General features: G+C 39.8%; 1 protein-coding gene across 1 annotated transcript in view; it reads left to right on the forward strand.

The window, feature by feature from the left end:
* Positions 1–2647: 2647 nt before the first annotated feature.
* Positions 2648–15385, forward strand: part of ghrhrb (growth hormone releasing hormone receptor b) — a 36621-nt gene continuing 23883 nt past the window's right edge. Inside the window, exons 1-2 of the mRNA XM_046049949.1 lie at positions 2648–2749; positions 11747–11855. Of these exons, the coding sequence (XP_045905905.1) occupies positions 2648–2749; positions 11747–11855 (211 nt within the window). The remainder of the gene's footprint in view (positions 2750–11746; positions 11856–15385) is intronic.

Genomic DNA, 15385 nt, shown 5'->3' on the forward strand with positions numbered 1-15385 from the left:
TGCACACAACATCCTCTTCTGTTACAATATGTCTGCACAACACAAACCAGAGTAATGCACATGTAAATATCTGCCACATTGTTCTTTTTCTGCAAATAGTTGAATTACTTTTCTCTATTCTTCTATTATTCTTACAGTATATAACTTGCATTTGTTTTTTCCATATTTATATATTTATACATCTGTTTATGTCAGCTGTATGTCTGTCTGCGTGTTGCACCTTATCACCAAAGCAAATTCCTTGTATGGATACACTACTTGGCAATAAAGCTCCTTCTGATTACAGTAATTATGTCACTTGATTTACATAATATACTTATTTTAACCCCCAACGTTTTGTTGCCTAAACCTAACCAAACTACGACAGCTGACAACAGTTAACTCCATATGACTTACGACCCATACTTCCAACAATCGTACATGTCTTTTTGGGACAATTTACAATCAACATATTTTGTCGTGGGTTTGACTCCAGCCCCCGTGACCCTGTACACAGGATAAGCGGTTGACAATGGATGGATGAATATTTTGTCACTTGGTGTGAGGACATGTTGCAGTCCCGTATTAGAACCACCCCCACTCTTCTTTGTGCTCACAGGTGCTGCTGTCTGCAGGACATTCATTGTTGGTGGTCTGGTGGAAAAGCCAAAGGCAGCGTCTGTCATACATCAACCTCTGCAAGGTGCACACGTGCACGCACGCTTGCACACAGATGCACACGCAGGAATGCTGTTTCAAAGCCAGCACCAATCCACAAAGGAACAGATTTGGACAAACAGACAAGAGGCCGCACACAAACACACACACTGCTGCTCTGTGCAACCTGCACTGCATGTTTATTCTAACTGTTTGTATGAAGTGTGTATTGACTGAGCAATTAAACATAACTGCAAGGGCATGCCTACTGTACCACAGGACAGAACACACACACACACACACACACACACACACACACACACACACACACACACAGCAGGCATTATCAAATCTACCAGAATTTATTCCTATACTCTGCGTCTTTTCAAAGAAAATGTATGCAGTTAGAAATACAGTGAATATCATCTTATCTGTGACAAATGTAGTCTGTGAAAGGTCAGAATAGACTGCACAAAAGAAAACAAAACCACACCAAATATCATCTAACAATTAAAGAGAGAGAGAAGGTGCAAAGTTTGCTAACATCAACCACCATAAACTTAAACCAGACCAATAAAAGCTGCTTTAAAACCACTGAGTGGATTTGATTCAATAAGTAATTCAACTTGTCTCTTTTTTAAAAAGTTACATAGACTCACTTTCATCCCGTTCTTTTCAATAGTCATGTTTTGTTTTCAACGTTTTCATGTGGATTTGAATATTAGTATGTGTAAAATTGAGTGCTTCAAACATATTTGCATAACAAAATATCATTTGTTGATCCAGCATGAATCTTGACTCATGGTCCATTTACTAGATTTTTTCTGGAGCTTTCATCCGCACCTCATTATAGAGGTTCTGGGGTTTAGTTTAGCATCTGATATGGTTACATTTAACAAAAATGTATGTTGTGTTACGTTGTGTGTAACACAACATACATTTTGATTATACAGAGATCTGTCCACGTTCCCAGCAGTCAACTCAAGACTCTGGCAAGATGAGGAGGCGCACTCCTGTTTTACATCGATGATGCTTGGTGTTCAAACGCAGTCAAGATGGACTGTTTCCCAAATATCAGACTTTTTATTGGAATATGAAATCATATTATCGTCATCTTGTTGCTGCTGTTTACATTCACTTCAGATGGAAATTCAAAAAATGCACTGTTGAATGTTCTTGACATGTATCTCATATATATATATATATATTTTTTATTTAGGCCTATTTGTTACCATATTTTAATATACACTTAATTATGTTGTGTGTGTAGCAAGAAGGAACAACAAATTATGTGGTGTTATGCAGCCTTCTGCTGTATGAAGACAAATAAACAACCTTGTATAATTTAGAGCAAATTCAGAGTCCTTCATTGTCATTGCAGAGAGTACAACAACATTTTTTGCATTCCTACCTAACAAATAAGACAACACAAACATTTTTGTCTAAATATACAAATAAATAATACAAAGTGTGTGGATTACTATATCTGTAAAACAATGTGAAGCAATACAGTAACAAAACCACCTGACATATTTCTCATATTGCACATTGCTGAATTGCAGTGGCCCTACGCACAGGCAGTTCAGTTGGGAATGTAATCTGCATACACGATACAGTGGAAATGATGCTGTCGAAATGTAAACAAAGGTACGTGCTGTGCGCGCAGGTAAAGATTTACTCCAGATCCTTTCCTCTCTCATGTGTCAGCGCTCTGTTCTGCGCCGCTGCTGCGTCTGTGCGCTCCGCTCCCTCTCTGCCTTTTCAGGGAGCAGCGCACCTTGTTTGGCTCAGTCGAGTCCCCATGGTTCTCCTCCGCGCGTAATGCGGACTTTCTCCAGCACCGGACAACATTCATATCGGCAAACAGCCAACAGGCGGCTCAGTTCATGGATTGTTTCCAGGTCTGGAAATTTAATAAGGAAATAATTTCTTATTCTCGAAGACTGATATTGTCCTTGGACATATATTTTTACTTTTTTTGTGCGCAGTGCAAAGTGAACAAACCTTAAAAATGTTATTACACAGTATGTTCATCTCTGGAAGCTCGTGGTTGAAATGGATGGCCACATTACTTCACTTGGGTCTGTTCCTGCAGCTGGTGGTGTGGGAATCGGTGAGTTCACTCGCAACATTATGGCTATTATCTTCAGGATTGGCATGATGAGGTTTATGATAACACGTGATAATGATAATGAACAAGATAATGTAGCCTACGTGTTCTGGTTAAGACTGATTTTATTTTTGAAAAAGAGCTTTTTTGCTTGGCCCTGCATGAATAGTTTACATTTTAAAGATCTGATAGGAGATCAAGGTGACAAGTATTATTACAGATTATTTTGTCTTAGCTTTGACAAGCAGAAAAAAAACTGATTAGTTTAATCTAGGCACTGGAGTATATTGACTTTTAATATTGAAGAGTGTTCTTGTTTTCTAATTTGTATATTTGTTTGTTTACTTGTCATTTCCTTCATTCTTGTATTCTATGTCCTCCTTTAGGGTTCATGGTGGAATATAAAGGAGAAGGGTTTCAGATAGATTATATAACTGTTATAGATTTAATCCCATAAGCATTTTTAAACAATTGTGTAGCCTACTATTTTTATAATTTAGATATAGATTTAGATATTTTATTGTGTTGGTGAGTTGCAGATTCAGTTCCGATAGAAAAATAAAGTTGTCGCGTTTAATTTATTGCACATCTATGCCAAAGTTAAAAATGTTTTTAAAGGTGGAAATGCTTTTAAAAGCTGCCCCATGTTGTCTGACATGATCATAATTACTGTACCTGTTGGATGACTAATGTGTCATAAGTGATGTCAAGTCCCTGATGATCACATGATTTAATGATGGATGTTTTATATTGAACCTCATTATTGGCTATTCTGTGTGGTGGTTTGATATTCCAGACTTTTGCCAAATCAGCTTGACTTTTGCGTTTTGCTATTTTTTTCTGCCCTAATAAGAAAAGTCATAACATTTGATAAATGAAACATGAATCTCGAGAGAAACATTCAGCTTTCAACAGGACCAACCAGTGATGAAAAACTGCACACATAGCCGTACCTCAAATAAATATTCAATAAATAAAAAGAAAAGATCCAGTGGGGTCCTCTGTGGCTCCATTAACACTGGACACTCACTTGACTCTGCTGCCTTTGGCTCCAGAAAGACAACAGCAAAGAGAAATCATGAATATTTTCTCCTTGTGCATATGCACGTATGCCCAGTTTGAATTTCATACTTTGAAGACAATTCAGGGTGAAGAATATTCTTATTCTATTTTTATTATTTTATTTTTATCCTCGTTTGAACTTGGATTGAATGCTGTGTGTTCATCTGTGGGTTCATCAGAGTCCAAATTATGATGGAGGATTTGATTTTGTGACATATGTTTCCTGGTCCTGAGGGGCAGGAGGTAGAGCAGGTCGCAGACTAATCAGAAGGCTGTGGTTTGCTCCTCCAATCTGCATGTCGAAGTGTCCTTGGGCAAGATACTGTCTCCTGAAGGCTGCATCATCAATGTATGAATGTATGTGAATGATTAGTACCTTTCTGATGTGCATTCTGCACTTTGCATTAGTGATGTGTGATACCACTTAATTCCTGTCCGATACCAAGTAATACTCAGGCTGGTATTGCAGGTACCGATACTTTTTACATATTTTATGTCTAGTTTAATGTGACCTCCCCCTCCCGTTTCTGTGTTTGAGAGAAATAAGGGAGTAGGCCGTAGCCTTACCAATTCAAAATAATAGCTGCATAATGACAAGACATCAAACTACAGATGTATTCTTTAATTATAATGAAAATATCCTGCTCAGAACTGCCGCTTCATAACATTATCCTGTTATTGTAACAGCCTTAATCTCAGATGTTTAGTGACATTTGCGGTATTGCCAAGGTATTTCACTGTCTTTGTGCACACATTACACAGAGCAACATTATTACCTTCACAGCTAAAATACAGCCAGACGTGACTGTTTTTACAGTCAGCCAGAGTCAGTATTCAATGGTGGGAAATGTAAATGTGAAGGGCTCTGTCACAGAGCCGTAGTGCAAGCATGACTTTGACAAGCGGAAGGAAAAGTAGTTCCGAGTATAATTAAACCATCCTGGTGACAGTAAGATACTTATGATAAAACACATACTCACTCCAAATGACTGAGTTTAGATATTGATCCTTTTATATGAGTATCGATCCTAGAGCAGGAAAAGTTGGTATCAGAAATATTGATACTTCGATCCGCACATCACTACTTGTACTACAGTGTAATAATGTGTGTGAATGGGCTGAATGTGACATGTATTGAAAATGCTCTTTGAGCAGTTAGGGACTAGACTAGAAAGGAATTATATAACATATACACAGTCCATTTACCATCCTAAAGACTAATGATGAGTTGTCCCATCCTTTATTAGCTACTTCCTTCAGACTCTGCTGCAATTCTGATTGATATCAAGACTGAAGGCGCTCATTCTATCCTCTCTGTGTTTTCACAATAGATCACTTTTGTTATCAATGACAGCAGGGGGGACGTCTAATGCATTAACCTGCTGTATCACTGTAATTGAATTTATCATGGCAGAAATGATTTATTGTGCACACGTATACTCCTAAAATATGTCATTTGTCTTGATCTTGTTTGACATTGTATCCTACTGTGAACATTTTTATCAATTCCTAAAAACAGGTTCACAAATTGCCTTATTAATTCATCACCCGATTTTGTTTAAAGCAGTCCACAACAAGTGATTACATAATAAAACAGATATGGAAATATGACAAAGAAAACATACAGTGTTAGGAAAACTGAAATATTGTAGAGTAAAAAAAAAGAGTAATGGAAGAACTATAAAGTAAAAATAGCAATACCACACTGTAAAAACTGCTCCTGCATTTAAAGTGATATTTAAAGCTATTTTATGACCACTTGTGGGCGGCGGAACAAGCAGTAAAGTTTTTGCCTTGCGATGTCAGAGTGCGCGCCGTTATTTGCTGTGTTTGATGTCAGATTGTGTGCCACTTGTAGGTACCAAATCCGTGCTGCCTGCAGGATCCCTATCTGCACATGCGCAAAAGTGGTCCTTTCAGTCAAAGAAGGTTACCACAAATGTGCCTGTTCGTAATTACTTGTGTGTTGTCGTCTGTTCTCATCTCAGGGCGTCCAATACTGATGCTTTCAGAAAGGCTGACAAAGCGTTATTTGATCATAGTATTTGATGCAAAACGTACCCTTCGGCATGCGTGTGAGACGCCCTGTCTAGACCCGAAAGTGCAGGCAGCTAGCTAGGTTAGTGTAAAAAAAATAAAATAAAGGTGTTGACAGTATGCATGTCGACCGGCTAATCCTACAGCTGTGCACATTGGCCTGCTAGCAGCTAGGGTTAGCCTCCTTTGTGTTGCTACTTTGTTAGATTGTTGTCATTATTAGACATTAAAAAATGATCTGTTGAATAAGGTTTTTCATATCTTGAGTATATCCCTATTACATCATAGTGAACAGTTGAATCTCCAGTGATTAAAAAACATTTTGTTATCTTGATTTGAAAGATTTAGTTAGATCATTTTGAATAGGCAGATTTGCGGTGACCTTTTTGACTCACTTTTGTGCATGTGCAGAACGGATCCGGCAGGCTTTTTTGACGAAAGATTTGGCACTGACACAACTGCCTGTTATGTTTACGATTTTATTAGGCTGTGATTGGCCAACCTGGCTTTACGGTAAGGGTCATATCACTGCCTGGTGGTTTGGCATGCTCTTGGCATGTCTATCATTTGGCACTGAATGTAAACATGGCACATTTGAGTACATAAATAACATTGCCCGTGTGAGATACTGTTGTATTTGATGGGAGGTGGGGCAACTGTATACAATGTTAGTTTAATCTGTAAAAACGTATAATCTGTAAAATTGTCCTCTAATGTGCATAAAGCAAAAATGATAATACTAAAGTACCTCATCTACTTAAGTACAGTACTTAACTGAATGTATGTAATTACATTCACCTTTATACACATTTAATGGAAGGACACTCAGGTTTCTTCCAGAGCTTTTGAGCCCTGACGTCAAATTACTGTCTCCAGCCTGAGGCAACTCGTGTCTCTGCCTTAAAAACAAGCCCTAAAAACCTTAAAATCAATCCTAAATGCCACAGGTGACCAGTGCAGAAAGGTCAAAGTGGAGGAAATGTGCTCCAGTGTTTCTAGATTCACTGAGTTACCTTTCCTGGTGACTGTATTTTGTTCAAACGGAAGGCAGTTAATTGATTTTTGGGGCAAATAATGAGCCACAGTAATCCTGTTTCTAGAAACAATGTCAGGTAGGGTTTCTGGAAATGAAAATAATGATGCAATTTTAAGAGATGCTCCTAAGCTGACAGTTAAGGTTGACTATGTTATGCTGCAAAAAAAAAGTTCAGATACATTTGAAGGGAGATTGATTTATTGAAAGGGTTGTTTTTGTGGTAGTTGATGTCAGAGATTGAGGTAGAACTCAAGAGTAGACTTGAGACTGGCAGGTTTGTAATTAAAGTCTTTTATTGAAAGAACAGGCAGGTGAGATGAGATGGTGGCTGGCTAGAGTGAGTGGCTGGGGTAATGGGGAAGATATCAGACAGAGCTCAGCCGGCTGGAGAGGAAGTCAGGTAGCCGGTGATTCTGAAGGCAGAGGATGCCTAAGTTAGTTATGCAGGCAGGCACGGTGGCAGGATGAGCAAGTAACTACAGGCAACTAGACTTTAAGCTGAGCTGAAACGCAGCACCTCATGTACTGGCTGAAGGAATTATCAGCACTGGTTTCTTATAGTGTGGAGTAGATGCAGACCAGGTGCGCTGATGGCTGATAGCAGACAGGTGTGCATTGGGCCAAGCGAGGCGAGCCAAAGGAAACCACCCGCAACCATAAATGGAGAGAGGGAGAACACAGACAGACCAACACACCACATCAACCCAAAAGACAGAAATAACCAAAAACACCCATGAGGCATCACAGGCAGGAGTCAGGGAAGGGGAGTTGTGTAGTGCAGTTGAGTTTTGGGATAGGAAAAAGACAAGAGTTATGCTGCATACATTTATAAATTGCTTTATCTAATCATTAATTCTTCAAATGATAAATTTGGACAAGGATAAAAATGACTCTTTGGTGGAACTGCTTACAACTAATAGACATATAACATGCAAGCTGTGGCAAAGGAACACACGAAGCTGCTCCCTTCAAAGGGGCACAACTCAACAACACTAAGAGTCTACAGCCATCCTAAAAGCTCTGTGAGGCTGTGCAAGGACAGATAGCGGGTATAGTGTTTACCATGCTCACCATCTTAGTCTGCTGAGGGGAATGTCATTCGTTTTTTTAATTGAAAAATCATAAGGATCATAACATTCATTACAATTCATCCTGAAGGGGACATGAAACAGTTGTTGAGAAATTTCACTTAAAGCTTCAAATGTGAACATTATGGTGACTCTACAGGAGAAGTCAGGTGATCACCAACGTCATTCAAAATCATCATCTGAGAAACATGAATGTCTGCACAAGAATTTGTGTCAATCCATCAGGTAGATGTTGAGATAATTAAGTGGATATGGGAAACTTTCTAGTTTGCTGTAGGAGGTCTGATGGATTCAATGTACCTGCGTATCATCAGCATAGAAATGAGAAGGAATACTAATAATTACTTGACTGGAGGTAAGAGGTATATTGAAAACATTAAAAAGGGACACACACACACACACACACACACACACACACACACACACACACACTCTCTCTCTAATGGCACCAGAGACCTGGTGATTACCTGTCCTTGTGTTACTGTGAAATATAAAATGATGGTAGCTTGGCCAGAGGCAACTGTAATCACCCAGTTAAGACACTGATTGAATTTAAATGACATTGCAACCACCTAAACTGTTGCCATTTAGGATCGAGGGTTACAATAATTAAAGGGCATCCTCAAATGCCACCCCTCCATCCTCCAACACACACACACACACACACACACACACACACACACACACACACACACACACACACACACACACACACACACACCAATCTGATTTAATATTCTGCGTCTTGGGAAAACATCTGCCGTGCTCTGCACCTCATCGGATTCTCTGCACATCACTAAACTGTAAAATTACACATTGTGTTGCTTCATAAGACAGCAAGCTGTGCTACTATCTTGCTTGTATAAACGAGGTTTGTTCCATAAACCTGCAGGGTTGATATGACTGTGTCATGGTGAGGCTGTGCTGCCAGATACATTTTTTCCAGCTACACAGAGGCATTTGTTGCTGCTATATAAACTATTAATGGTTAGATGATGAGTTTATGGGCCACCCAGTTTAAATAAATTGTATAAATATTTAGCCTTTTCACATGTGTTTAGGGGGTACTGTGGATTTATCAGATAATCTTTAAAATAGAAAATGAGTGTATTTCATTTAGAACTGCTGGAAAATAGGGAGGCTCTTTGAAAAGAGCATTCATTTTGCTGATACAGTCTAATCCAAGCTTTCTAGGTCTGTGTTGTGTAGGAAACTTGGGGATTCATCCAACTGTGGGACCCGCCGACAGACCAACATTGACATTCTTAGTAACATGCCACTAGCATGGCTAAAATCCACCCATCCAACATGTTGAAAGGTCAGCTACCTCAGCCTTTTCTTGTTATCTCAAGAAAAAATGTCCTCCTTCGGCAAAGGTTAAAATATGTCCATGCTGCAGGGATGTGTGCTGTATTGTTGACAAGACGGCCAACTCCACCCACTTCATTAGCATTTTGAGATAATAATTTTGAGCATAATCACACACAAAAAAAAAAAAATCACAAAACTTCCCCTAACTTCACCTCAAAGTGTTTTAGAAGTCTAAACCCAACCACGTCTGGGACCAAGGATGCAAACCTTTTTCGTAGGTGCAGTTACTGAGTTTGAACATATTTGTCAAAACAATTTATAGTACATAAATGTTATTTTTAGAAGACAGGGTTGATATAAGACAGAGGGACATTTTATTTGATCAAATAATTCTCTTTTTCTCTTTCTTTTTACTTAGTTTTGACTCAGAGACTCCCAACACAAGAAAGAGCTCCTATTTATGTCAGTAGTATCTCAACAACTGGTTCAATGAAGGAAAAACACATATACACACTGTGGACACACACATATTGACAGTCAGACAGCAATAACTTGACAGCTATAGGGAAAGATACCCTGCAACAGACCAGGTGGTGTTCTGTTCAGTGTGAGCAGTGAGCATCTCCTCTTGCGTTAATCCTGGACACTGCAGCACTGTGAGAGGATAAGGTCAAATGTCACGCTCACCTGCAGCGTCTCCATATGTCCAACCAACAGGCAGGTGTTCTACCTGTGATGGGCCACACATTTAAAGCAAGCACATTCACCGAAATCAATTAGAGAAGAACAAGAACGTACTTTATTGTTACATACACGTTGCGAAATTCATCCTCTGCATTCAACCCATCGCTTGAAGGGACAGCCACGGGGACAAACTTCAGATTGAGATGCCATGACTGGAGAACCTGCCTAACATGTTTTTGATGGTGGGGAAAACTGGAGCACCCGGAGAAAACCCACGCAGACACAGGGAGAACATGCAAACTCCACACAGAAAGCCCTTACAAGCCTTCAAAGCAATTATAGGGTTTAGTTCTCCAATGACAGCAAAATAGATTTGTGACATGATTGCACAAAAATAATTTGACTGCAGGGTGGAGATACTCCTGGAATCTATATTTTCTTGGCATATGTGAATTTATACAACCTTCTAGGATTATTATAGGATTATACATTTCTGTACATTTCTGTCCTCCTCCTCTTCATGTTCTTCAGAAGGCGCGAAAGGCAGGGCAACAAGACAGAGGAGCTTTGACAGTAGATGTCAGGATTTTAAGAGGAAGTCACTGAACTCCCACGTTTCAGCTGTCAGGAGTGCTGATTACCGTATAGAGGTTCATCACTAGAGGGGAACCGCTAACACCCTCTGGGTTTTCAAGTGGGGTGAAAGGTAGGGCAACGATGTGTATTAGATTAAACTCACATAAACATTGGACAGACAGAGCAAAACGTTAAAAGATGGACAGATCAATACATCAGTAATGGACACATTGATACTCAAACTGCTTACTTGCTATCTATCTATTTAACAACATTGATCATAAAAGGGTTTTAAACCTTTTAATGCAATCACAATGTCACTTAAATGCCCTTTCTGCATTAAATAGCTGTTTGTGTCACTGAACAGACCCCTGGTGACCTCTGTAAAAAAATAGAAAATACAAAACTCCCAAACGCCCAAAGCACAGGCTGCCTCCATAATTCTGTTGAATACATTTTTAAGTGATCACTTGATGAAATGCACAACTTTCTGTATTCTGCATTATGTTTGAATCCCTGTTTTTCATTTGGTTGTTTAGTGTGAATGCTTATAAAGCAATATTTTGCTGAATCATTTAGATGCTTTAACAGTAGCTGAATTTGTGAATCAGCCGCACTTGCAAAAGGTGAATTATGTGCCAGCTACCAAAGTGTATCTGATTTTCCATGCATTAGTGTGTTGATCTTAATGTGTGAAGCTACATAAAGTACTACTGGATGGCTGTGTTCTAAACAGACTTTAGTGGCATGATAATGTGATGAATAGTAGCACAGAGAGTTCAGACAGGGTGAATGTTGAACACTAAAAATGATTAATTCATTCAATATTTTAACAGCTTTGGGCAGCTCTTAAAAATAGTGCCTGTCTTATTTATGTATCAATCAAATGAAAGTAAAAGGTACTTGTTTATATTGGTCATAGTTTCTTGGTATTTTTGTTAAATTGTATTTAAATTAGCTAACTTGTGTCACAAGACTTTAATTTATTCGTTAATCTCATCCTAAATAGTGGACTGTAGTTTGTATTGTTGTATAAAATATTTAAGTCTTACATTAATATTGTTGCGTCACGTTTGGCTCAGACGTCTTTCATCCGGTGATTCCTGCAGACACGTGTCATGTCAGTGTAAACACCGCTAACGTAGCTCCCTGCTAAACCTTGTATCATACTTAGTGCTACTCAACTCTGCCATTCTCCGCTCTTAGACAGAGGCCATCCACCCAGACTGCGCCGTGGTGGTCCAGCTCATGAAGGCTCAGGAAGAATGCAACCAGATCCTCAAACGGGAGGAGAACAACCACTCCGCCAAGACAGGTCTGTGTCTTTTATTTAACACTGATTTAAACACATACTTACATAGTGGGAAGTGGGACTCTTCCCACATGCTACATTTGGGGACAAACATTCGGTCCCCACAAGGTTAACCTTTAGTCTTAAGATTGGTTTTAAAGTAAAGAATAGAATTAAACTTTGACTAAGGTTAGAGAAAAGGTTGGTTTTGGGTATGTAGTGGTTATGGTGTAGGTCAGGGTAACCCTCCAGAGAATTAATTTGAGTCAGGACAGTGTGACAAAACCAAAACGTGTGTGTACAAAGGTGAACCATTTTCTCCATTCTCTGTACTCATTTTTATGGTGTTTTTTTGGTGTATTTTATGAATGTGTGAATGTTGGCATGAGTTGTAAAGTGCTTTGAGTGGTCGGTAGACTTGAAAAGCACTAGATAAATGCAGTCCATTTACTCACTCCATCCTGATTTTTACTCTTGGAAAACGGTCTTTACACCCCTGAATAAAACACACAAAACACATTAGAATTAGAAACCACTCTCTCAGTGTAGGCCATTTCAATTGGTTGCCATCAGAAGCGGTCCTCAGTGAGTCATGACAAGACATTTAGGATTAAATTTAAAAAGGTTCTAAGGTTTGAGTTTGATGGACAGTGAATTTTACAGTACTGGACAAATTCAAATGTCATAGGGATGCAGAAGATTTTTACATTTCACTTAGAATCATTCTGGGCTGAAAGGTTCCCTTGTCATCCTGTTACACATTATATTATACATCAGAAATACTTCAGAAATGTTTGCTTTCATGAGATATCAGAATCTTACAGTACATTATATATATATATATATATACTGAACATAATCCATGCATCTTCCACACCTGCATGTAAAGCTCACTGCAGCTCATTGTTGCGGATCTGTAATCAACAGCATGGCGAGCACATTTGCTTCCTGTTATCAAATTACAATCTTTCATGTGGCAGAGCAGCCCAAACAATCAAGGGAACTAATCAAGCGAGGAGATGTCTGGATTAAAGGAGCTGATTGGTCAACCTGTTTCATGTCTGCGGCTCAGGTATAAGGTGAGCTAACTGAAGCAGAGGAGATTCATCCATTATCCTCCCTTCAGTGCCTCAGAAAAAAAAAGTCAGCCACTGGAACAGCTTGTCCTTCACGAGGACGTTTTCCATCTCAAATTCTGTATTAAAGCATATTGATTACACCGGAAATATGAATTCTCTTTGTTTTGAAGTGTTTCAAGTTATGCGACAGGTTCATTCCAGGCAAGTAAGCTCTGGCACTCCTCGTCTGCTCGCCTGTGACTGACACAGCTGGTGTCACTCAGGATTAATTGCATCATTTGTCACCCTTTCCTGTGAGCATCCCTAGCAAAGACATGACAATTAGCATTTGAAGCGGCACGCTGCTTCAAGGCCGAACACTGACGTAGACTCAGGCACTGCTTCACTTCTTCAGTCAGCTTTCAGAAATTTGAACTCTGAAGAAGAAGAAACAGTCCCAACTGCTCCTGTTTGGCCCAGTCTCTTAGCCAGCCCACCAAATACAAACACAAGCATCGAAGCGCTCAAATCTTTATTTATATAGATGTGGGAGCTCTGAAAAAATCCAAGCAGCAAAAACAGATTCTGGGAGAAGTAATGGACACACACAAACATTTAATCTTTGTTAAATCAGTGCCATAAAGCATAAAGTTGGGGTGGAAAGAGCTTCTGCAGCTAACGCTGTTGGTCTGAGCGTCTCAGCAGAGTGATAGTAAGAAGCGTCGGGTTAAAATGTCCACACTGTGCACCTCCATGAATAGGATTGGACGTTGATAGTCAGCTAGTAGCGAAGCAGCAGAAAAATTAGCTACTGGTGAATCATGAAGCAACGAATGCAACTGTGACTTTAATGCTATGCTCCATTTGTTTAGCATTTTCATGCAGGTTGTTGAAGTACAAAGTCCATTTTAGTTGAATGAGAAACTAGTAGAGGCTGGAACATGCCTCTCTTTCTAAACGTTAACATCTATCCAACGAAGGTTAAATTCAAGGGCAACTGGACTTGGTTGAAGATACTGGAAGACGTTTCGTCCCTCATCCAAAGGACTTCTTCAGTTCTGACTGACTGGCAGGGAAACTCAGCTACTCAGGTCAAGACTCTGCAGTCTACTTACATCTGAAGGACAGAGGACACTCGTTTGAGGACCACCAGGTGCACATTTTAGACAGAGAAGATGGATGGTTTGAAAGAGGTGTCAAGGAAGCATCTACACCAGGGTAGAGAAGCCGTCTCTGAACAGGGGAGGGGGTCTACCACTTATCCCCCACTTACAATGCTGTCCTTTCATCACTTCCTAGGAAACTCAACAAACGTAACCTATTGGCCTCAGGTGAAGATACCAACGATGGTCATTCAGTCTTGGCCACAGGTAGTCCTAACGACTGTAACGACTGTCGTCACAGCAACCAGGAACACTAACGAACCAGCGGTATCGATGACCCTGGCAAACGACCCCACTGAGGTTAAATAGCTGAGTTTCCCTGCCAGTCAGTCAGAACTGAAGAAGTCCTTTGGATGAGGGACGAAATGTCTTCCAGTATCTTCAACCAAGTCCAGTTGCCCTTGATTTTAACCTTCGTTAGATAACTATGACCTGGATGACTGAGAATCTTCATAGACGTTTCAAACTCACCTGCTGACAGGAAGCACCACTCTATTCATATATCCTCAGACGTTTACATGCGTCTTCACAGAAACTAGAAAGAAACAGTAAAACAATGGAAAACTAATCCACATTAAAGATAGCAATATAGAATTAGGCTACACTGCCTACTTCTACCTGTGCCTGTGAACTGCTGTGGCTCGCAAATGTAGTGTCCACACAGACAAGCCGCTGCTACTGCAAGCCCTATCTTACATTAAGTTTGCCTTTGATAATGGAAATCAATATTAGAATGTTTAATTTCAGAATACATTTCATTTATATTTAGTTTAGGCAGAAAAAGGTTTAGAAGTGTGTGTGTGTGTGTGTGTGTGTGTGTGCTCTATTGAACAAAATAAATAATTAAAGCTGCAAGCAGCGTTGGGCGGGCCCTCGCACTTGTAAGCGCGTCCGCGCGTGAGCCGGCCGAGTCGCATATTCTGGAGCTCTGCCGGTGCGGCTGTGAATTTCCTACGCGGTTCCGACGCCGCATGAATGTGCTATATGTCACTTCCTGTGTCCCCTATGTGGAGCTACATAGCACTTGCCGCTATGAATATAAATCAGTATTGACGTGTAGATGTCTGCGGGGTGGGAGAGTTATCAAGCACGTAAAGTTTGTTTCAGATGTGAACATGTACACTGAACAATAATGTACCCAAACAATAAAATACATTCCTTTTATATTTCCCTGCCTTGTTGTTTATGTGTACATACAGAGGAAGAATGTGAGAACAGCACACATTTCATCGTTACTGTGTGTTAGAGCATGTGAGAACAGTGGATACTTTTAATACAGCCCACACCCCTAATACTGTGTAACTATAACAAGTAGAGAACAGAAGAAAAAGAT

The sequence above is a fragment of the Micropterus dolomieu genome, linkage group LG05 (genome assembly GCF_021292245.1).
Source record: "Micropterus dolomieu isolate WLL.071019.BEF.003 ecotype Adirondacks linkage group LG05, ASM2129224v1, whole genome shotgun sequence".
In the NCBI taxonomy this organism is placed as follows: domain Eukaryota; kingdom Metazoa; phylum Chordata; class Actinopteri; order Centrarchiformes; family Centrarchidae; genus Micropterus; species Micropterus dolomieu.